The sequence below is a fragment of the Dipteris shenzhenensis genome, chromosome 28, assembly GCF_047967505.1.
Source record: "Dipteris shenzhenensis isolate YYH24624 ecotype China chromosome 28, Dip_SZ_1.0, whole genome shotgun sequence".
NCBI lineage: Eukaryota > Viridiplantae > Streptophyta > Polypodiopsida > Gleicheniales > Dipteridaceae > Dipteris > Dipteris shenzhenensis.
The window spans coordinates 45,961,542-45,986,998 of record NC_141623.1 but is presented as its reverse complement, the minus strand read 5'-3'; the positions used below and the strand labels follow the sequence as shown (position 1 = coordinate 45,986,998).

The window sequence follows — 25,457 nt, the reverse complement described above, 5'->3', positions numbered from 1 at the left end:
AGAGTGTGGATATGGTGAAGTGGGAAGCTAGAGGGCTTGATAGTGCAATGGTGGACACGCGAGATTAATGCCTAGCATTATAAAAGGATGCCAAGAGGGATCAAAAGATTAAGGTCCTTTGAAAGGACACTTGGCATAAGAGGGGGTCCACATGTCATGCACTGGGTTCAAGGGAGATTTCTAGAGACAGGCTCCAAAAAGGAAGAAAACTAAGGGAGCTCTCGGGGATTCGTGGCTGGGTGGAGTGAGCAGTAAAGAGCCCTCTCGTTCAAGAATTGTTACAAGCGATGTGCTCCGGAGTTTCTTTGGTAGGACCAATGGCATGCACCATGGCAGTATGTGCAGATGCCTAAGGAGGCTGGCGGGTTAGGACTTGAAGCTTTCAAAGCTAAATGCCACATTTTGTGTGTCAAATGGGGGTTCAAGATGCATTGCCGTGGGCAATCATTTCTCGCTTCTGGCTTAAAGAAGCTGGGGTGTTAGGCTTCTCGCGGGGCCAGTTGCATTGGCAAGAGGTGTTGCTTTCACCGTTTTGAGTCCATGTTCCCCACTCTTATTGATTTGGGTGCGGAGTGGCTGCCTACTCCGCGATGCCTTGGAGATCGTGCTCTAGGTTTGAATGTTTGGGTGAACAGGTGGCCGTTTCGTAATGGAGTGGCTCTGGTACAAATTAAACCCAAGCTCTCTTTGCGGATGCATTTCAAAGGTATCACTACTTGGAGCTCTATTTAGAATTCTTCTACTGCCAAGTTTTTACCATTGCTGAAAATCGTGCGTCGATATCGATTATCGGCTTCTGAACAAATGTTTCTATCTTCTACCCTTGGGAGACTGCTTGATTATTGGCCTACTAGTCCTGTTTGTTTATGGGCTGTTCATCTTCGAGGTTGGGGCAATCAAGCGGGGGAGGATTTATCCTGGCTCTCACGTAAGGATTTTCCACTTCCTCTTCCTCTTGATTTTCCTCATGCTACCAAACAGTGGTTTTCTCCTTAGGATTCACGCTCTGGGTGTGGGGATTAAGATTGAAGCGGATATGGTCTTTAACTTTGTCTACTTCTCTAAAATTTTTTGCCTAGAGAAACCTGGTGTGCAAGCTGCCAACTCGAGACAGATTGGCTAAGTGGAATGGGAATATTTCTCCGTTATGTCCATTTTGTAAAGTTTAGTTTGAGAGTCACTTTCATCTCTTTTGGGCTTGTGCTCTAGCCAAGGATGTTTGGTGTATGGTTTGTCAGTAGTGGCTCAATAGGGTTCACATTTGCATTCAAGTGTAGTGGAAGTCGGTTCTCTTGGGGGACAGAGCAGAGCTAGCATGATTGACGCACAGTGAGGCTCATTCTATGGCACTTACTTCGTCTTACCATTCGACAGGGGTTGTGGAAGTTTAGGAACTCTGTGGTGTTTAAGAAGGTTCCTCTTCCAACAAATTTTCTTCAGCAGTTGAAACAGAATTGTATAGATGTGCTTACTTTGGGAATCATAGTGAGTTTGTGGGCTTGGCAGCACGTCTGCTTGCATTAGCAGCATAGCTGAATTGGATTTATTTCCTTTTTTCCATTTAATTTGATTCGAATTGTTCTTTCTCGCCCAAAAAAAAAAAAAAACTAGCATTTACCACCCTTATTGCTTTTTGTAAATATGACTTACAAAAAGTTGATTGGGTGGGGGCATGTACATGAAAAACACAAATTACAATCTATAAAAGAGACCTTAAGGACTCAAAAAAGAGATCCTAAGAACTCGTACAAAGAAAAACACAAATTTCTTATTTTAGACCTTAGAGATTGCTTAAGCAATTTAAGAGGCCTTCCTTCTTTTCTTTTCCTTCTTTGATCTCGTCTACTCAACTAGAGAGCCAAGCGCGACTGCTGGGTATATAATAGAAGTTATTTCTACTGATAAGCTTATTCAAACGAATAGATTATGCATCAATCAATCAAGGTTTTCTTTGTCATGACACCTTCCTTTGATATAGTGTGTCCTAGAACACTCTTGAATACACATTGAGAACACATACTTGTATGATTTGGGTCACATTGATTGCACAATCCCGAATATACACTAAAAACACACTCCGAATATATATGGAGCACACACTTGTCTGGATTTGGGTCACACTATAAGCGTTTGTATGGATTCAATGAGATTTGGGTCTTGGGACATTTTTGAATACTTGGTTTTGTAGGTATTCCAAATGCTTTTCATTCATGCTAAACATGTAGGAAAATAGCAATGAATTTGTCGATGTACTTTTTGAAAGTCTCCACCAGGTACTATTGGAAAGTCTCCACCATGGAACATGGCAAGTGCATTCTTGAATCCAGATGGCATGACTTTACTGAAATAGGCTCCCCATTCGGTGGTGAAGGTAGTCTTCTCATGATTTTCTTCAGCCAATGTAATCTGATTGTAGCCAGGTACCATCCATGAACGACTACATCTCATGACCTGTAAACTTGTTTAGAATGTTGTGAGTGAAGGGTAGTGGGAACGCATTTCTGATTCTTCTCTATACAAACTCGCAGTTTCCCTTTCGTCTTTGGCATGATGGCTAACAGAAATAGCCATAAGTTAGGATCGATATCGCATTTGATCGTGGAAAGACGAATCTTGAGGGTCTAATTGATATTTGCTTTCACAATCTTGGATAGCAGAGTTCATTCTATACCTCTACTGCTTGATAGGCTTCTCGTCTGGAATTAGAGGGATTCGATGCTGATTGACTGAGAGCTGGTTCTACCGCATTTAAATGAGGTTGGGTTCACACCAACTGGAGACAACCCAACCCCGGCCGCGGTCCTTGTCCGCCCACCTGCGAATCCTGCGAATCTTGTGATCGGCGGGCGCCCAACACTGATAAGTTCACACAAACTGCCCGGAGAGCTCCGAATTTCTAGCGCAAAACAACCCTTTGCGTAGTGGCACGAAGCGAGATGTGATTGGAGCACCGGACGGGGGTGCCAGGCCGCCGGAGGGGATTCCTGCCATGAGCTGTCTATACACCTCAGCTTGGTGTGAGGCCTGAAGAAGCAAGGTTTACCGGTGTGAACTCAGCCTGAGTGTATCACCATGCGCAGACTTCTCGCTACCGGGAAAATAGTTCAAATGGTTGTTCCATGAACTCCTTTGGTCATTTGCGCAGGCTATCACGCCATAACACGCCCATGGCTTCCTCTGAGGAGGAGGCCGTGGCGCGGTGGTGCAGGGATATTCGCACTCAGGTACTCCTGGAGGACAGAGTGCTAGAAAAACTCTTTAGTGTATTTTTGCACCCGTTGAAATTGGAATAAAGGGCTTTGCAGGTAGGTTACGAACCGAAACCTATTGGATCGCTTCCGCGGACACACCTTCCCTGTAATTAGCACACCAAAGTTTTCTATATGTTTAACGTCATTAATATGGGTGAAATTTTAAAAAACACAATGCATTGAGAACCCAAAAAAATCAAGTCAATGTGCGGTCACCTGAAACTGAAGGGTTTGCATTGGGTTATCTTACGACTGTGTTGTGAATTTCCACAGACAAACCCTCGCCCGCCAGATTTTGAGCATAAGATTGCAAAGGTGTTACTATGCATAGACGGCAGCAGGTGGTTGCATCTAAAGCACAAGAACTTCGAGGGAGTGCTCGCTGGGAGACGCTTAGCTTGGAGGAGGCACTCACATCTTTGGAACGGGCCTCCCATCTGCCTTCGGTTGAGAATCTTACATGTATCTTGCATAAGTGCAGACAAAATAAAAATCTAACGTATGCCAAGCGCTTGCATGTCTACTTGTGCAAAAGTGGGCTGGAAGATCATAGAACTTTTGGGAACCACCTTGTCCCAATATTGGTACAAACTGGCAGCATGTGTGATGCTCGTCAGATTTTTAACAATTTGGTTCATCGGAACGTGTATTCTTGGACTGCTCTCATCATGGGTTATATTGAATGTGGGGAATCACAGCATGCCCTGAGGCTGTACCAGAAAATGCAAGAGGATTCTGTACATCCTAGCAAGTATACATTCGTCGCCCTGCTGATGGCTTGTGTGAGGTTGAAGGATGCAGAAAGAGGCCGAGAAATACATGCTGAGATTGCCAGAAAGGGGTTGGAAAGAGATCTTTTTGTTGGCAGCTCCTTGGTTGATCTGTATGCCAAATGTGGCTTGCTTGCGGAAGCACAGGAAGCATTCGACAAGCTACCAGTTCGTGATGTAGTCTTGTGGACTGCTCTAATTGCAGGATATGCCGAACAAAGTCTTGGTGAGGAAGCACTGAACTGTTTTGAACAGATGCAACTTGAGGATGTCTCTCCAAATGCTGTCACATTTGTTTGCTGCTTGAAAGCTTGTGGCAGCATAGGAGCCATAGACAAGGGCCGAGAAATTCACACCAAGATTGTCATAAAGGAGTTAGAAAGAGATCTGTTTGTTGGCAACACCTTGGTGGATATGTATGCCAAATGTGATTCCATCGCAGAAGGACGGGATGTGTTTGACAAGCTTCCTGTTCAAGATGAGATCTCATGGAATGCACTAGTTGCAGGGTATGCCGACCAGGGTCTTGGTGAGGAAGCATTGAAATGTTTTGAAAAGATGAGACTGGAGGGTGTCGCTCCAAATGTAGTCACATTTGTTTGCATCTTAAAAGCTTGTAGCAGCATAGGAGCAATGGACAAGGGCCAAGATATACATTCTGAGACTGTCAGAAACGGGCTAGAAAAAGATCTTTTTGTGGCAAACACCCTGGTAGATATGTATGCTAAATGTGGCTCACTGGCAAAAGCACAGGAAGTGTTTGACAGGCTTCCAGTTCGAAATGAGGTCTCGTGGAATGCACTAATTGCAGGATACGCAGAACATGGTATTGGTGGGGAAGCACTAAACTATTTCCAACAGATGCAACTGGAGGGTGTCTCTCCAAATGCTGTCACATTTGTTTGTTGCCTGAAAGCTTGTTGCAGCTTAGAAGCCATAGACAAGGGCCGAGAAATACATGCTGAGATTGCATTAAAGGGATTGGAAAGAGATGCTTTGGTTGGCAACAGCTTGGTAGATATGTATGCCAAATATGGCTGCCTGGCAGAAGCACGGAAAGCGTTTGACAAGCTTCCAGTTCGAGATGAGGTCTTGTGGAAAGCACTAATTGTTGGATATTCCGAGCATGGTCTTAGTGAGGAAGTGCTGCAATGTTTCGAACAGATGCAACTAGAGGGTGTCTCTCCAAACCCTGTCATATTTGTTTGCAGTTTGAAAGCTTGTGGTAGCATAGGAGCTATAGACAAGGGCAGAGAAATACATGCTGAGGTTGTCAATAAGGGGTTGGAAAGAGATGTTTTTGTTGGTAACACTTTGGTGGATATGTATGCCAAATGTGGCTTATTTGCGAAAGCATGGCAAGTGTTAGATAAGCTGACACTCCGAGATGTCGTGTCATGGACCGCACTAATAGCAGGATATGCTGAACATGGTCTTGGTGAGGAAGGGCTGAACTGTTTCCAACAGATGCAACTGGAGGCTGTCTCTCCAAATGCTGTCACATTTGTTTGCAGCTTGAAAGCTTGTGGCAGCATAGGAGCCATAGACAAGGGCCGAGAAATACATGCTGAGATTGCCAGGAATGCGATGGAAGGTGATCTTTTCATTGGCAACTCCTTGGTGGATATGTATGCCAAATGCGGCTCAATTGCAGAAGCACTGGAAGCCTTTAACAAGCTTCCAGTTCGAGATGCAGTCTCGTGGAATGTGCTTATCTCAGGATATGCTCAGCTAGGAGAGAGTGAAATTGTTTTCCATATGCTTGATAGAATGAGAGCAGAAGGCATAAAGCCAAGTGAGGTCACATTCTTAATTGTTCTTACTGTATGCAGTCACACGGGTTTAGTGGAGAAGGGCCATAATTATTTCAAAGCCATGAGCAAAGACTATGGCATCGCTCCAAATATTGAGCACCACACTTGCTTGGTTGATCTCCTTGGCCGTGCAGGTCAAATAGACGAGGCACTAGCAATGGTGAAAAGGATGCCATTCCATCCCAATCTTGTGGTGTGGCATGCTGTGCTGGGTGCTTGTCGTAAAGGGGGTAATCTGGAGCTTGGAAGGCAGGCCTTTGAACATGCATTGCAATTAGATGAAGAAGATGCTGCAGCTCATATATTGATGTTTAACATGTATGCGGATGCGCATGTAGGACAAAAAGGAGGCAATGGTGGCATGGCCAGATATTTGGGTGAGGGATTCGAGCTATTATGAAAGCGAAATAATTTATGTGAAGCTAGAAGATCCTCACCTTAAAATGAGGAACGAATTTATGTGCCCACAGAGAAGCTGATTGTCTCATGTGCCCTACTCAATAGCTGAGCATCATACTTGTATTGTTGATCGTGCAGCTCAATTAAACAAGGCAGTAACAATGGCAAAAAGGATGCTATTCTGTCCCCCTCTTGTGGTGTGCCATACTGTACTCAGTGCTTGTCAAATGGGTGGTAATGTGGAGCTTAGAAGGCAGGCTGTCGAACATGCACTGCAATTTGGATACAGAGGATTGTCTCGATGTTTAACATCTATGCCGATGCTTACATGCCGGAGGATAAGGAGGCAATGAGTAAAATGGTGGACTGACTTGCATGTGTCTTGTGTTCATTTTTGTTGGGGGATGCAAGGCACTCTCAAAGCAAAAATATGTATGGGAATCTAAAGGTCTTTCCCAAAATGAGAGAGGGAGGGTATGTCTCGGATTTGCAACGGCCACAAGACATATGTACTGATGCAAAGGAACATGGTTGTGTGACAACAGCAAGCAGCTGAAGCAGCTGGTCATCATGTGGTGCCCTAATCAACACACCTAAGGGGACACCAATACATGATGTCAAAAATGTCAGGGTCTGTAATGACTTTCTATATGTATATCCAAGATAGAGACAGGCATAAACTGCCTCCATGACGAGGGACAGTGGCTACTGTGGATGTATTTATGTTGCCAATAGTCCCCACAAGCACACCTTTCTTGACGGGGAAATGGCAGTGGTACTCAGAGGAGAATGAACTTGAGGATGGAAACACAGGTGAGGTGTCTTCAGGGGAGGATGCAATTGAGTTGAATCCTAGTGAGTTGCTTTTAAATACATGCCAAAACCAAATTAGAATTCAGGTTTGTGATTTTCATGAATCAGCAGGAGTCCCGTGTTGTGATTTTGTAAACTACTCGGTGCTTTCTATCAATTCAGACAACGGATTTTGCAGAGGCGTTTGAAATAAAATGATTGCGAGTTACCAAACACATATACTTGAACTTAAGAGATTGCAATTAAGCTGGAATTAAGACTTATATAGCTTAAACACAAAGTGACATCATTGGAAATTGCAATATGATTGAGGGGCCAAGACGCCCCCCCCCCCCCTTTATCCAAGCTCACTTTATTCTTGAAAATGGAAGAAGATTGCAACAATCACCACTTACATCCAACGTTAGAGGCAAGCACTAGTTTCTAGAAAGATAGTAGAAACAACATGAAATAGTGTTGTAAATGAGATAAACTTGACAATATAGACTCCTTTCATGACTTGACTCTTTTATAGATGAAGTCCTTGATGCCTCTGAAGCTCCCTTGGGTGAGGAGAGTGTGGAAATGGGGCTGGAATGAGAACAGCTCAGAAAAACAGCCTGTAGGTTAGAGAGAGAAAGCTTTTATGGAGTGATAGTTATAGAGAGAGAGTGCCAATGCTGACCCCAAGGGAGGGGATGTAAGAGAGGAGCTGCTACTGTTCCAGAGGTACAGAGAAAGGCAGATTTTTGCAAGGGGAAGGGGCTGGAACAGTAGAGAGAAATATTACAGTAGAGAAAGATAGTAGAGAAAGATTGCAGCAGGAGAGAGAAAGAGGCTGTGGCTGCTCCAGGCTAGGAGAAGGAGAGAGGATGCTGCTGTTGTTCCAGAAGAGCTGAGAGGGGGCAGATTTCTAGAGAGGAGGGGCTGGAATTGTAGAGAGAGTGTGTTGTAGAGAGAGAAAGTGTTGCTGAGGTGACAGAATGGCTGGGGAGAAGTTGGCTGCACCCAAGGAGCTGGAGAGGTTCTGCTGCATCAACCAAAAGGAGGGAGAAGAAACATGACGAATTTTGTCATGTAGGAAATGGAGGGGAGAGGCCTTCTTTTATAGGCTCAGTCCCCCCCCCCCTCCCAAGGCCTAGAGTGGAAGGTGGACACTCGTCCCAGATTTTTGGTTGGCTTCAGTCCCAAAGAGGACAGCCCACAACCTGTCCCAAATCTACCAGATTTGGGGCCAAACACTTGGCTTGCTTGCCCTGCCACCTACCATGCATGCTGCCACATGTGTGGGACAGGTGGATTGACCTGCCAGCTCAAATTCCATGTGCCAGTCTGCCACGTGTCACTCCCAAAAACCCTAAAATTTCAAAGTTGTCAGAATTCAATTCTGATCGCACCCACAGGCTCCTCATGCCGTGGTGCCTAAAAATGTGTCTAATAAATAAATAGGCAGCTTCAGGTGCCGTGCGATTCTTTCTGCAAGGAATGAAGTGGGCTTGCTTGCTGAATCGATCTACTATCACCCAAATCATGTCATGATATTGATTGGTCATGGGAATTCCTGCAATGAAGTCCATGGTGATGTGTTCCCATGGTCTCTCAGGAATGGGTAGGGGTTGAAGTAAACCCTTGGGCTTTCCTCTCTCATACTTAGCTTTTTGACATGCGAGACAAGCTGAAATGTAGGCAGCAATGTCCTTTTTCATGTCAGGCCAGTAGAAAAATTTATCCATGGCTGAAAAAGTGGCCACAATACCCCTATGACCAGCATAGGGTGGGTTATGGCTTTCCTCCATCACTTTAGATCTAAGCTGCTTTGTGATACATAGTTTGTTCTCCATGAATAAATAGCCATCCCTGATGTGGTAGGCGTGATGGGTGCCTCCATCTTTCAGATGTGCCCATGGCTGAGCAAAATCAACATCTCCCTCATAGAATTCTTTGAGGGCTGTTAGCTCTTCATGATAGGGAACTGAAATATGGTGAAGCCGTGGTCTACGAGAAAGGGCATCAACCACTACATTCTCTTTTCCAGGAGTATATTGTATCTGAAAATGAAATGATTGCAGAAAGGTAGACCATTTCATATGTCTCTCTTTGATCAGAGGTTGAGTTAGAAAATATTTAAGACTTTCATGATCAGTTTTTACAAGAAAATCTATCCCTAAAAGATAGTGTTTCCAAAGTTTGAGAGCATGAATTACAGCTAAGAGTTCTTTTTCATAGATATCATATTGAAGTTCAGCATCTCTTAGCCGTCGGCTTTCAAAGGCCACATCATGACCATCCTGGGTAAGAGAAGCCCCAAGGCAATCGCCACTGGCATCAACTGCTACTAGGAATGGTTTCCTTAAGTTAGGAATGATAAGTACAGAAGCTGTAGTCAGGGCATGCTTTAGAGCATTAAAAGAGTCCTTTTCTTTTTGCGTCCATCTGAACTTCAGATTTTTCTTAGTGAGATCACGTAGAGGGGCTACAAGTTCAGGAAAATGCCAAATAAACCTTCAGTAATATGAGCATAGGCCTACAAAAGACCTTATCTCATGGGCATTCTTTAGGTCAGGCCAATCTACAATTGTCTGTATCTTGGTTGGGTCCATACGAACACCTTCTCGTGAGATAATGCTCTTTGCTTTTTGGAATTACAAATACTCTAGATGGGAAGCAAGAGCCACCATCTAGAGGGGGCAGATTGGACCCCATGCAGTGTCATTCTCTCTTTCTCTTCTCTCCCCCACTTGTTTCCTTGTTCTTGGTTTCTATGGTTTTGGTAAATCTTGAATTTGTGAGCATGTTGATTTTAATTTTCATAACAAAAACCCTTTTTGTAATCCAGATAAGAAGCTATGTATAGAAGTAGTTTGAACCCTTGGTACTGCATCAGGCTCTTCACTCTATTTTTCGGCATAGTCTTAAATTGAGGAGATGTTGCCTCATGAATAGAGCTTATTTGGTGAGCATTAGGAAGTTTGAATTAAAACATTTCTATGGGTTCAGGTCCATGAATTCTTTCCAAATTCCTATCCACCAGGTGTGCCAGTGATAGGCGGATTATATCCAGATAGTATGTTAGTATTAGTTCTACATATTTAGTGCTTACATATATGAAGGGTCACCACCTGTCGATTACCTCTTCAAAATCCACGCAGGATCCACGCATGGATATGTATGAGAATAGGAATGAGATGTTGTGTGGATATAGTTTTAATGAGAGGTTGTGCTCTGGCTGTAAGCAAATATGTTTCCAGATGTCCATGACTTTTCCATATCTGTTGATTTATTCTGTGCACTTCATTAGTGTTGCGAGTTTCTGAAGAATGTTGCAATGGTGATATTGTACACAATCTACAGTGTTATTATAACATTCAAGATACGCAATGCTGCTGATTGTTTATGGGTTTTTTGTTAGAAGCTTCTATGTTTTCGAGGGATGAAAGTAGTAGAATTGTTAGTATGGAACAATTTTGCGGGTTCCAGATGAACCCCAAAACACGTCCACTTGAATATGATAAAGAGCTTGTATAGTTGGTGGGCAATCTCGACATAGTTGTAGATAAATCGATGATAGTAGCCCATATGTCCAGTAAATCTCTGCACACCCTTTGCCTTAGTAGGAGGCGGTAGCTTGAAGATGATCTTGATTTTGTTGTAGTCCATAGAAATTCCATTCTTGGATACAACATGACCCAATATCACCCCATGTTTGACCCAAAATTGGCACTTGAGGGGGTTTAGAGAAATCCGATAGAGGCGACACGACTCAAAAATGAGTCTAGAATATTTAAGGTGATCATACCATGCACAGGTCGTCTAGAAACACCTCTAAAAATTCCCTCAAGTGTTCCTTGAAAGCTATGATTATCAACCGTTGGAATGTAGCGGGAGCATTGGTACCCTAGAAGTGTATACTCCCCATTTTGTGGCAAATGTAGTCTTACATTCATCCATTAGTGCTATGGATACTTGATTCTACCCCGAGAATCCATCCAAGAAGCTATAAGCCTCCTTTCCTACAACTCTTTCAAGCACATGCTCTGTAAAGGGTAGCAGATAATGGCCTTTCTGTGCCACAGCATTCACCTTTTGAGATCGACACACATACTCAAATTTTGCCATTCTTTTTTGGAACAATGACAATGGGGGATACCAAGTCTACATGTTCGATCCCATAAATGAATCTTGTGTTGATGAGTTTTTGTATTTCTTTCCTCATGATCATTGCATACTTGGGATTCATGGGGTAGGGTCTTTGCCTAAACAGTCTGATGTCATCCATCATCAAGATGGTATGTTGCACGACCTCAAGGGGCACGCTCTTCATGTCAGTGTACTTCCAAGCAAAGCAATCTTATTATTCTCGTAGGAGTGCGATCGGGGCCTCTCCTTGCCCCCGATGGTGAGGTCATCGGCTATGTAGACTGGTTTAGGGTCTTCTTTTCTAAATCAAGGTCCACTTCCTTGACCTTAGCCAGACCATCATAACCATATTGGTTTCCCTCCTTGGCAATCCTCCTTGCTTGCTCGCAAAGTATCTTATAGTCTTAGACCGTGTAGGCCTTGAAGTGCTTGGGGACTTGGTGTAAGTTAGCCTCTTCCTCTTCATCATCCTACAAGAGTTTTTGTTTAGGCTGCTTCTCCTTAAGAGAAGTCTTCTTTTTTTTTGCCCTTGGAGCCTTATCTTCTTGTTGCGGGTCTCTAGCTCCTAGCAGGCCTTAGCCATGGGTAGAGGGGTTTCCTCTACCTTTAGGGATCCTAGGGTGGTCTTATTTTTGTCTAATTTGGCTCCCCAATTAGGGATCCTAGGGGGGTCTTAATTCTATCTAATTTGTCTCCTCAATTGGAAGAGAATTCGTGGTGCAACATGTGAAGATAGTGGGAGAGAGGGAAGGAGTCTCACTTGTAGCTTTTTCACATACACAATGAGGGAATACACACAAAGGTGGAGGCTGAAAACAATTTTTCTCTTCTTAGTTGTGAAAGCCAAAAGAACTCTAGTACAAAGAAATAGAAGAACCCTATATGTGGGTCTCAAACCAAACTCAACTAACTAAGGTGGCGTACTAATTGAGCCACAAACTAGAGTAGATAAGGATAGCTGTCATCCAGCTATTATTCGCCAGCTATTATTCGTGGACGGTGTACCAACCGCATCTCCAGCTAACAAGTCGGTGACATAAATGCACAACGGTCACCCTGGCATATCACGAGTGGAGCTCGATATCTCAACACTCCCCCTCGAGCTCAATCCCAATTCTTGCACACCAAGCAAGTCTCTGAACTTGCGTAGCTTCTCTGCGCCCAATGCTTTCGTGAATATGTCAGCTACCTGATCCTCTGTGCTGACATAAACTAGATCAATAAGACCTAGTAAAACCTTCTCCCGCACATAGTGATAATGCACCTCAATGTGCTCTGTTCTAGCATGATAGATTGGGTTATTTGCCAAGTGTATGCTATTCATGTTGTCACAATAAATGACAACTGGCCCATCTGTAGACTGATGCATATCATAGAGTAGCTTATGCAACCAAGCTACCTCACATGCAGCCATTGCTGCACCCCTGTACTCAGCCTCTATGCTCGACAAGGCAACTGTAGGCTGTTTCTTGCTGCTCCAAGTGATTGCAGCACTCCCAAAAGAGAACACATATCCACTGGTAGATCGTCTATCAGAAATACTACCAGCCCAATCAGCATCAGTGTATCCATGCAACTGTATCTGAACCCCAGCCTCATAAAATAGTCCATACTGCAATGTGGACTTCACATACCTGAGTATGCGTCTAGCCGCATCCAAATGCGGTTTCCTTGGAGCCTACATAAACTGACTTACCAATCCAATAGCATAGCTTAGATCTGGCCTGGTAATAGTCATATAAATCAAACTTCCTACTATGCGCTTGTACATAGTAGCGTCTTCCAAAAGCTCACCTGCATCTGTGCTCAGCTTCACATTCTGCTCCAAAGGAACTGAAATAGGCTTACAGCCTATCATCCCATATTTGGACAGCATGTCCAATCCATACTGCCTTTGCAAAAGTTGTATCCCACTTGGTGATCTAATCACCTCAATGCCCAAGAAATAACGTAGCTCTCCCAAATCCTTCATCTCAAACTTCTGCCTCAATAGCATTTTCACATGAAGGATATCTTCATCACTATCACCTGTGATGATCAAATCATCAACATAAATGACAAGCAACATAATACCTTTATCTGTTTTTCTCACATAGAGTGAGAAATCTGCCTTGGAAATCTGAAAGCCAATAGTGACAAGATACTGTCCTATCTTGTCATACCATGCTCTAGGTGCTTGCTTCAAGCCATACAAGGCTTTCTTCAACCTGCAAACAAACTCAGGATGAACAGCATGAACATAACCTGGTGGCTGCTCCATAAAGACCTCTTCTTGCAAATCACCATGCAAGAAGGCATTCTTTACATCCATCTGATGTAAAGACCATCCCTTTGATGCAGCCATAGCAGTGGTTGCTCTTACGGTTGCCATCCTTGCAACCGGACTGAAAGTTTCTTCATAATCAATGCCATATGTCTGTGCATACCCCTTGACAACTAATCTTGCCTTGTATCTGTTCACAGAACCATCTGCATTGTGCTTGATCTTATAAATCCACTTACAGCCAATTGCATTCTTGTCTTTAGGTAAAGGCACCAATTCCCATGTAGCATTTGCTTCCAAGGCATCCATTTCTTCATCCATGGCTTTCTCCCATTTTTCATTTCCCATGGCTTGCTCAAAAGAAGTGGGTTCTGGTTCCTGTATCACTTTGACCATATAGGAATAGTGAATGGCTATAAATCCATCATATTTCAGCCTATCCACAGGATACCTAACCCTGGTAGACCTGCGCAAAATAGGCTCACTTCCAGGTGCTCTCAAAACATCCCTCGTCTTCCTTACTCCAGGTGTAACAACAGAAGGAATACCCAACTCATCATCAATGCTCTGTTCTGAGCCACTGGATTCACCATCCACATAAGAGTGACCTGCATTCACATCAAACATGGGCTGATCTATCTTCTCTTTTCCTTTTCGTGATACCTGCATACCACTCTCTGCATTGCTTTGAGGAGATTCTCCTGATCTCAATCTGCCTGTCCATGGCGAAGTATGTGAACCACTGCTAGACGACACTGCAGGTCCACTGATATTTTGTGATTGCTGCTGTGAATTCTGTGCAGCATTACCATTTTGTGCATCTACATCAATCATCACATTTACTGGTTTATACCAGCTGCTCATCTCATCAAAAACAACATCTCTGCTCACTGTAAACTTACGAGTAGAAGGGTTATAGCATCTATACCCTTTCTGCTGCAGAGAATAACCAATAAAGACGCACTTCTCAGCTTTTGGATCCAACTTGGACCTCAACTCATCTGGCACATGGACATAGGCAATGCAACCAAAAATTTTCAAATGAGAAATGTCTGGTTTTCTACCAGTATACATCTCCTCTAGCGTCATGCCATGTATTGCTGCAGTGGGAGTCCTGTTCATTATATAAACTACTGTAGCAACTGCTTCAGCCCAATAATAATCTGATAGATCTTTTTCATTTAGCATGGCCCGAGATACCTTTCCAATATGCTTGTTTTTCCTTTCTGCAATTCCATTTTGCTGTGGGGTATGACTGCACGAATATTACTGCTTTATACCATGCTCCTGCAAGAACCTTGCAAACTCATTTAAGAGGCACTCTCCCCTTCCATCTGACCTTTGGCATTTTATTTGCAGGCCTGTTTCTTTTTCAACCATAGCTTTAAAAGCTTTGAAGTTCCCAAAGACTTCACTTTTCTTTTTCATAAAATACACCCAAAGTTTTCTGCTGAAGTCATCTATAAATGTGACAAAATAGTGACAGCCTCCAATAGATGCAGCTTTAGTAGTCCACACATCAGAGTGGATTAATTCCAATGGCTTTTTACTCTCTTGAACATGCCTAGGAAAAGTTTTCCTTGCCTGTTTCCCAAATTGACAGGCTTCACAAACCTTGTGCATTTCTGCAACCTTGAATTTAGGCAATCCTGCAATAATATTTTGGGCTTGCATTGATTTAAGTCGCTATATATTAACATGACCAATGCGTTTGTGCCAGATATCAATATTTGCAACTACACCGGTCCCATGTGCAAACATTGCTGCACTCAATTCAGGCATGTCCGCATCCAGCATAAACATCCTGCCCTTCTTCTTTCCTTTTGCTATCAACCAACCGTTATTTTTCATATCCTCAACAAAGCATCCATGAGGATTAAATCTGACCTGCAAGCCCTGCTCAACCATTTGACCAACAGAAACCAGGTTCTTGGTGATGTTCGGGACATGAAATACATCGGACAGGTATTTCTTTTTCCCATCTTGCATAGACAAAGGAATTTTACCAATCTGCACAATAGGATGTGAAGTATCATCACCAATCTCCGAGCAATGTAGTGGTCTTTCATGTTAACCACCAATCATTGCTGTATCTAGTCAATAAGCCACAACCATAAGGAACGATAGTAAGATGGATTCTACTCTTATAGGAATTTAATTATAGGATAGCGCACACACTAGGGAGACAACATTTTATTGCAGATTATCTCAGCAGATTGGAGTCAAAAGAACATATAGGACAAGGAATTCTTGATGACCTACCTGATGCATCTTTGTTCCAGGTGGAATCCATCCATGAAATAGATTGGTATGATAGGATGTTGTAGTTCTAGATAGATGGAGTGTTTCCTGAAAGTCTCGCAAAGGATCAAAGGCACAGACTGGCTCTCAAAATCAAACCATTTATGATAATTGCAAGAGCATTGTATAAAAGGGAAATAGATAAAATACTCTGACACTATGTTCCAGAACATAAGCAGCATGTCGTTTTGCAGGAAGCCCATCAGGGGACATCGGGTGGCCATTTTACATGTGCGTGAAAGCTAAAAAGATCTTTCAAGATGGATTGTGGTGGTTGACAATAATCAAGGACTCTCATGAATTCGCAAAGAAATGCTGGTATTGCCAAAGGGATGGACAACCATCGGATGCAGATCGATTGCCACTGAGCCCAAGCTTCCACTTGAGCCATTTCAAAAATGGGGTTTAGATTTTGTGGGTCCATTTATGCAGGGCTATAAAACACACTAGAAACAAATATATTTTGGTGCCTACAGATTATTGCACTAAGTGGGTAGAGGCACAATCCCTTTGGGATAATTCATATGATAGCATAGCAAAGTTCATGTACTGTAACATTAGAACACAATTCGGATGTTCAATAGAGATATGATGGAGCATTCAAAATTGTGAAGGACTTAGGTCGGGCACCGACTAGCTGATATGCATGATAATATATCATTGAAACTGATCAATGGTTTCGAGCTAATGCCATTTGTTGGACTAAGGAAGACGTATGATCTGACTTCATACCATTTGGTTGAAGTTCGAACTTTTAGCAATCTGACAGTCGAGTACATTGGCACTTTGAAAGGAAGAATCATGTAAGGGAGTGGTGACTGTGACACTTCACACATGCGGGTGTTGCAGCATATGCAGAAATTAGCACTTTAGTTCCTTCACAAGAGTCATTCTAACTTTCCAACCATCCTATACTTGCTTCACTCTGTGCAGAATCATTCATCTAATTTCAATCAACTTGTTGAGAGATCTCAACAACGAAAGCAGAATGGTGGTTGCAACATAGTCGACCTCTGTGGTAGACAAAGCAACACACTTTTGTGCATGATACATCCACGACACTGCACCACCTGCAAAGGTGAACACATAACCATAAGTGGAAATCCTGCTATCCACATGCCTTGCATAGTCTGAATTCATGTACCCAAGTACACGTATCTCTCCTCTGCCAAGGCAGATACACATCTCCTTGGTACCCTTCATGTACCTCATGATGCACTTAATTGCCTCCCAATGCCTCTTTCTTGGATTAGCCATATCCCGGCTAACAACTCCCACTGCAAATGCAATGTCCAATCTAGTAGCTATCATAGCATACATAAGACTCCCAACTGTTGATGCATAAGGAACCTTGACCATCATGTCCCTCTCCTCATCTAATTTGGTACTATCTTCTTGACTTAGTTTTACATATGGAGGAAATGGAGTACTTACTGCCTTCCCCCCTTCCATATTGAAACGTTGCAACACTTTGTAACATAATCCTTCTATGAAAGCCAAAGGAGTTTCCTACTCAGGTCACGCGTAATGCACATACCAAGAATATGACCTATAGGTCCCAAATCCTTCATGTCAAAGGCCTCATGCAACTTGGCCTTCAATGCATCTACCTCATAAGTGTTCTTGCTAGTCAATAGCATATCATCCACATAAAGTGCCAGGAGTATCACGCTATTATCCTTAGCCCTTTTAGTGTAGAGGTAGTGATCAATCTTGAAACCCTGGGACCAAATGAAAGTATTAAACTTATGATCCCATTCTCTAGGTGCTTGCTTAAGGCCATAGAGACTCTTTTTTAGCTTGAAAACCAAATGTTTTTTGCCCTTTTCTTCAAGGCCTTCCACTTGTGCCATGTAAATTTCCTCATGCGGATCCCCATGCAAGAAAGTCATCGTGACATCCATCTACATAAGCCCCATTTCCTCTACTGCCACAAGTCCAAGTACACATCTAAGTGTGGTCATCTTCACAATTAGAGAGAAGATCTCATCAAAGTCCACACCCTTCTCTTGCTTGAATCTTTAGCAACCAAACGGGCCTTATATTTAGGCACATCATCACATGTGACCTTCATCTTGTAGACCCATTTACATGGCAATGCTTTCTCTCATGTGGCAAAGAAACCAAGTCCCAAGTCTTATTTTTCATGAGTGAATTCACCTCTAATTGCATAGCATACTCCCACTTGCACTGGTCCTCGCGAAGCATAGCCTCACTATAGCAGGAAGGCTCCCCGCAATCAGTAAGCATTACATAGTCTACCCCAGGAACAAATCTCTTAGGCAGTCTAGACACTCTAGATGATCTTCTCAAGGGCATTTTAGCTTGCTATGCCACCTCCATATCAGCCACCTATGGCTCATCATTTCCACCAATAGATGATCCATCATCTGCCCTTGATTGTGTACCTATGGGAGTACTTGGTGGCACCATTTCCTGGGACAACTTGCTATCTATCAACATATCCGAGTGGATTCACATCTTGAAAAGTGATTCTCCTCATTTACACATCCCTCATGGGTATCTTATGCATCTTCTTCTCATTGAAGACCACATGATGGCTTCCTATGATCTTATTTACTGGATCCTAGAGATGATAGCCCATCTCTCCACTTCACCATAACCCAAAAAGATGCATTTCCTAGAGATAGGATCTAGCTTCTTCTGAAGCTCTTTTGGCACATGTGCATATGCCTCACACCCAAATATACGCAAATGAGAGTAAGAGGGCTTCTTGCACTCCATGCCTCTTCAGGAATACCACCATTCAAACTCTTACTAGGTGATCTATTAATCACATGCATTGCAGTCTTCATTGCCTCAGCCCCAAAACCACATGAAAGACTTGCATTGGAAAGCATACATTGCAACCTTTCCTGAATGGTGTGGTTCATCTATTCTGCAACTGGATTTTGCTTTGGAGTACAAGGGGATGTGAGCTCCCTCTTAATCCCACATGTATCACAGAAATGCTGAAGATCATGAGAGAGATACTCTCCACCATTGTCAGTCCATAGGCATTTAATCGTTCTACTTGACTGATTTTCAACCAAAGCCAACCATTTTTGAAATACATGGAACACATCACTCTTCCAAGCTATAGCATAAGCACACACTTTCCTAGTTGCATCATCAATGAATGTCACATAGTATTCAACCCCGCCTAATGACCATGGGCCACATACGTCTGAATGCACCAAATCAAGCTTTTCAATCTCTTTCTTTCCCCTTCATTGATGGGCTGATTTAGTATGCTTCCCATAGAGACAATACTCACAAAATTCAAAGTCGTAAAAAAACTCAAATGCGGTACATAGCCCAAATGGCATAAGAGTTTCATTCCATTCTAGCTCATGTGCCCCAATTGTCAATGCCAGAAAGAAGTACTTGGCTTCTTGATTATTGCAACAACATGATCAGACACCCCTGATACCTGTAAGGGATACAATGTCCCACACTTGGCACCCTTTTCCAAAACCATAGAGCCCTTCTAAATTTTCCAATTCTAAAAGCCAAAGGTGGTTTAAAAACCAGCATCATCTAGCTAACCCACTGAATTAAGACTCTTGGTCAGCTTAGGCACATGTCTCACATTTTTCAAAACAAATGTAGACCCATTTGCAAAAGAAAACTTTATGTCACATGCATAGTTATTTCCAAGATGCACACAACCTGTCTTTCTACTGTCATAAGTGGAGAAACAGTCCCTATGGGGAGTAACATGGAATGAAGCACCAGAATCCAAAATCCAATCCTGGGAATATACATCATCTAAAGTGGTAAGCAAGTCTACAGGTAGACTAGACGTGAAGAGAATGTCATTGTTACTATTATCACTTATAACTACATTAATCTCCTCAATCTTCATTTTTCTTTGTCCTCCCTGGGACTCCCTTTCTTCTTATTTGCACCCCAATTTGCATTCCTTTTCTTATCCTTTCGCTCTCTTTTCAGCTTGTAACAATCCTTTTCTAAGTGGCGCTTCTTGCCACAGTGGTAGCACTCAATGTTCTGTGACCTGGATTTGCTACGATACTTCCCTCTTTCTTGGAACTTCCCCTTGAATTGTGATCTTCCCCTTTCCACATTTAAGATTGCATTCTGCTTGTTGTCATCCATAGACTTCCATCTAACCTCCTCGGCCAATAAGCTACCCACAACATCATCAAACTTCAGTACTCCACCAAGTGTAGAGTTACTGATAGCTTTACGAAAGGTATCCCATGAGGATGGCAATGATATTGCCTTAATCTCTGCATCAAAATTTCATCTTCTAAGCCTACACTTGGTTGCAAATAATATTGAATTCATTCAAGTGAGAAGCAATGGATACCCCTTCCTTCATTTGTAGCTCAAACAACCTCTTCATGAGGTAAACTTTATTAGAGGCAATTTCCTTCTCATAAGTGGCACATAATTTCTTCCACAAATCTTCCATAGTCTGTTCATTTACTACTATGAAATAAACTGACTCTACAAGATGAAGTCTAACAGGAGACTTTCCTAATGCATCCAACTCATTCCAATCATCCTCAGACATATCTGTAGGCTTAGCTTCAATCCTACCAAGGGTTTAATCTGCTTCTTTTGAATAAGCACATCCCTTTTCTTCTCTTTCCACAAAGAAAGTTTGTCCAATCAAACTTTTAAATGCTGGAAAACTCCTTTTTAGACATGGAAGAGGATGCCATGATGCCAATAAAGCAAAATCCCAAATGCTAGTACCTGCAAGAGAGAAATCACACCAAATATTAGGTGCACCCAAATATGTCTACCTTCGTAGAGGAGAGTGTCACCAAAACTCAAGGTTCAAAGCATCAAAATGCATCTGACTCATGTGTATATACTTTGCATCCATATGATCATATTTGGCACAAAATAAAATATAAACCTGCAATGACAAAATAATGGCAAACCCAATTCCAATAAGAGCCAAATGCCTCAAGCATAAACACCGTCCAATGGCATATGCATCAATAATGTCTCATCCAAGAGAGTATAGCACTATGAGGGCATCAACTGTAATGTGTTGAAGCTGTCCCTCAACATACAATAGCATTTGCATGCTAAACATCCATTAATAAAGCATCCCATAAGGCAATCTGGGCCTATCAGCACATCTAACAAGGATCGCAATGCATCCAAATGGCCTGTAAAGCATCCAATGCAATCCAATACAAACCACAAATGAGCGCACACAGCTCATACTGCAACCACAGTGATATGCATAAGGTATTTTCCAAAAATCACAGCCCCACAGAAATGACTGCTATGAAAAATAGGACCTGAGATGCCTCAAAACATGGGAATCACTACATAATCGAACTCAGCAGAAAATCTGCAGATATCTCTCTCCTGCTGGAACTCCAAACTCTCAACCAATGAATCGAAAATGGGGAGTTAACCCTTACAACTGTCCTGTAATAAAAAAATCAAAGGTTTGAACCTTTGAATGGATTTTTTGACAGAGAAACAAATGATTCGGCATCTCAGAGAGACGGAACTTCTCCAAATCTCCACGAAATCGTGCAAGGGGTGATGATAGGTAGGGGTTTTTGGGCCTCCGAAGTGCAATGGAACAAACGGTTTTGGAAACTGTGGTCCCAATCATCGAGTCCAACACACAGACCAAAAAATGCTTTTGCAAATAGACCCGCTTATAAACACCACCGAAGTGCAAATGATGAGCAATATAGAAGTTTTAGGACCTCTTGAGTCCGCTGGAACTGATAGATCTAATGGTTGCTTTAAACTTGAGTTCCAACACACTGGCATAAAAAAACGTTAAAGCAGAGACAGTGAGTCAGAAATCCAATAAAATGATAATAAAATCAAGAATGAAGTGGTTTTCAAACTCTCGAAGTGCAATGGACACCAAAAACTGGCAATGGTTGCCTCAGTAGGTCATTTTGGACTCTCAGTCTTGTTGAAAGAAATAAAGGAATCATCAAAAAAATGTCTTTTTTGCTCCAAAACCACTCAGAGAACTTTCCAAAGGGTTTTGCAAGGTCTCCGCACACCAAGATGCAAGTAAAGTCACCCAGTGGAGCTTCTCCTTCCTCCCTCAAAGCTATAGCAGTAGACTTTAGTCTCTAGGCTCACACTTGGGCTCAACTAGAACACCCGCGCTCTGATACCAGTTGAGAGATCTCAACAATAGAAGTGGAAAGGAAGAAGGTGAGAGAGAGAAAGAGCCATAAGAGAGAGCCACACAAGTTTTTGGTGGGTGTAGAATACCCTAATCTTATATGTCATCCATATATATATATATGTGTGTGTGTGTATGTGTGTTTGAGTATTGTACATAACTGAGGTTGAGGTATTATGGCCTTTAACCCCCACACTTGTTAGCATGCAGACCACTCAAAAGTGTTGTTGCAAAAGAGCACGAGAGAAGGTGAAGGCACTATCAGTAGCTCTTCAAGTCTCCAAGTCTGGCTTCTACACACAGCCCTTTGCATTGCAATGGTCGCTTTGCAGTCAAGTGAGTGCAAATGTTGAAGAAAAGGCAGTGGAATCCCAACGACCGGCTAAGAAGAGATCACCAGAAAATCCATTTTGTGATTTTCAAGATTTTAAGCATGATTTAGATACTACTAGTCCATGCAATGTTGCATGGTTAAGCAAGATGATATTGCATGCGTATTATCACTTGCCTTGGTGGCAATGGGCAATGAACATGGAGGCCCAAAAACAATTTAATCACCTCAAAGATACGAAGGGCATGCTAACACCTGAGATGCCAGTCACAGTAGAGTTAGTTGTGCAGATCTTCAAGCTACCGTTAATTACATATGCACCTACTAAAGCTCCCAGTACATATCCCAACAAAGTGATGGTCTAGGAATTAGGGGAGCAAGTGCATTCAAAAGGTTATTTTTATGTGAAGAATGTACTGAAAGATTAGAGGAGGGATCAATGCGAGTGGTTTTTGGAGAGTTTCTTGCTTTTAACAAAGTATGATTACATTTCAAAAGATAATTACTCTTTGATGCATTTCATGGAATTGGGAAATAGAGTTAACTGGGCAGTTGTAATGCATGAGAGGACTATGGGGAAGATCACTGGGAAGGATAAGACAAGAAGCACAATGCACAAACTTTGATCTATTTTATATGTTCTATTATTCAGATTTTGGATGTACCTTCTCCTCGACAGTGTTTACCTTTCTCTAATGAAGAAAATGAGGGACAAGAGAGATGCATAGTGGAGGAATACCCCTGCAAAGAAGCAATCAGACTCCTAAAGGAAGAAGGGTATGCCCCAGTAGATATAGAAGTAGTAGTGGAGGCAAAGAAAGACCTACAAGAATTGTTAGAGGTTGTGCAACAATAGGACGGATCAAATTCTGCCAAGAAGACAAAATTGAAACTTCAGTGCAAAGCCACAAATAGGAGACCTTGCAACTGGGATGAGCAAGCAGTAAAGAAGGTAGTGGAAAAGAAACTAGAGGAAAGAATACCAAAATAATCGGTATAGGAAAACCAAGTGGATAAAGTACCAAAAACACAGGAGGGAGTGCCACTAGTGGAGGACATGCAGATAGACCCATTGAAACCAGATAGTCCTACACAAAAATCACCACCTTCACAAGAGGATGTAAATAATCGAGAGCAGAGTCTAGAAGAGGAAGAGGAAGACTGAATCACATTTGTAGATGTGATGCAAAAATTGCATTGTTGCAAAGATTCTAGATGTAATGGAGAGAGCAATATAGAGGGATGGAAAAATTTTATACGGAATGGCAACAGCTGAAGGAGGACAATGACACCCTCGATTGAGCAAAATCAATGCCTAAAGCAAGACATGCACTATAGGGTAGAAGAGAAAAAATTGCTAGTGCAACAAAAGCATGATGCAAAGAAACTTGAATTAGAGTGTGTCATAGAGCACTTGAAAACCAAATTGGTGGAAAAACAACAAACTAAAGAGTCATTAAGGAAATGGTCTATGTAGATTCAGCAGGGTTTATTGATGGAGATGGGTAATTTGACTGAGGAACACAATAAATTATTATCTAAAAATCTTTTATTGAAGGAAAAGTTAGCAAGCCTAGCCCTAATAGAAGAGTAGCTGAAAGCAATGACAGATGAAGAAGAGTTAGAAATCTCTAAAACTTTTATGCCAACAATAGCATTAACAAAAATTCAAGACAAGCTAACAGAATATATGCTCAATCTCAGGTTGGAAATCGACTTTTGCATCTTCATAAATAGCCAGTGCAATACTAGGACCAGCATATCAGAATTTATCTAAATTTTGGTTAAACTAGGAAGTCCACGAGCTAAAAAAGGAAATTTACACACTCAAGACCAAGTTGGCTAGAGCAGAGGAGCCTGAACAAACAGGCTATAGCTATGTTGCTGAGCAATGTCCATTGCAAGCTAGCTGCTGCTGCGTTTGCGGATGCATGGGCGAGATTTACTCCAAGAAGGATCCGAAAAATAGCTCAAGGAGGAAGCTGAAGCATCCTTAGTTCAGTTTTTATCACCAATTAAATCTCTTCTAGCATTTTCTAAAGTTGATTTGATGGATCCAATGACTCTTGTAAAATCAGTTCAAGGAGCAGATTGTCTTACAACCACCGAAGCACCACAAACCTTAAAAGTGGCAAAAATAGAGAAAAAGTCAAAAATTGTGATAGAGATACAAGATATTCAAGATGATGATATGGATTTCATATTTATAGAAATGGATAAATCCTTGGATATTTTATTTCAAAAAATTACAAACGTCTCCAACAATGACTTGGTTGTGGAGGACAGACAACCCACTAACACAACCCAAGTACCAGCTCTCAAATTAGTTGATTATGTAGATTTTCATGTGAAAGGAGAAGACACATACCAGGTTAATGAGATCTAGAAGACATGAAGGTAGCTCATTCTGTCAAAGAAACAACAACCTTTGAATAATTTCTCAGTTTCATTTTTTACAACTAGTTCAATTCAACAAAATCGGTTTTAGTTTGTACTTGGTCTACAATAAATGGTTTGATAGATATAGACATATAGATTTTTGAACACACTGACACCATTTTGATATTATCAATTCTGGTTTCTACTTTAGGAAGGGGGTGAGCAGTTGTGTATCGGATCTGTAGTACCTTGGTACTGCATCAAGCTATGCTATGCTAGCAGATAAACACAATCTCTATCTGATGTGATGTTTACATCAAAAACAGGAGTTCATCAATTTCCAAATGTGTGAAATTTAAAGTTTGGGGTTGGCAGGAATTCAGTCCGAATTCCTATCCACCGGGTGTGCCAGTTGTTAAGGGAAAAAGAATCAACCAGAAGTTACTATCAAAATGGTTAAGTGTTATGACAGTTAGAAGTTGCAAGTGTATATACATGGGTATTTATTGTTTGTCAATAGATGGTGTATGTTTGTTAAAAAAAGTAATTAGTGTCTACTTGGTTTTTAAAAAATGATTTGGGTGACCAAAGTCAAGCCCAAACATTGTTCAATAAATTTGATGGAAAATGTGAAGATTGTATATAGGCATGTGCAAGAGATTAGCAAAACATTGGAGAACAGGACTATGCATGCTTCTTTCAAGCTCATAAAAGAGTACTTTTTCTCAACAACCTTGCAAAGAGACAAATGAGAGGAGAGCCAATAGCATGGGATGTGGACCTTGTTGTCTTGGACTTGCCTTTTGTCTTGCAAGTTCTAGGATTTGACAACTCCATACCAATATGGAATAGGGTCCCATCCAAGATTATGG

The 25,457-nt window shown here is 42.0% G+C and overlaps 1 protein-coding gene across 2 annotated transcripts; it reads left to right on the top strand.

Moving 5' to 3' along the window:
• Positions 1 to 3,071: 3,071 nt before the first annotated feature.
• LOC147883616 (pentatricopeptide repeat-containing protein At2g39620-like) lies at positions 3,072 to 6,335 on the top strand. 2 transcript variants are annotated; one of them, XM_087400071.1, is made up of 2 exons: positions 3,072 to 3,224; positions 3,525 to 6,335. In XM_087400071.1, the coding sequence occupies exon 2, from the start codon at positions 3,575 to 3,577 to the stop codon at positions 6,233 to 6,235; it is 2,661 nt and encodes an 886-aa protein (XP_087256197.1). In that variant the 5' UTR covers positions 3,072 to 3,224; positions 3,525 to 3,574; the 3' UTR covers positions 6,236 to 6,335. The 2 variants fall into 2 exon arrangements, with proteins under 2 accessions (XP_087256197.1, XP_087256196.1); XM_087400070.1 differs by having other exon boundaries at positions 3,072 to 3,305.
• The last annotated feature ends 19,122 nt before the right edge of the window (positions 6,336 to 25,457 follow it).

Excerpts from the sequence above, each read along its gene's own strand:
- LOC147883616 (XM_087400071.1), top strand. The coding sequence starts at position 3,575 with ATGCATAGACGGCAGCAGGTGGTTGCATCTAAAGCACAAGAACTTCGA.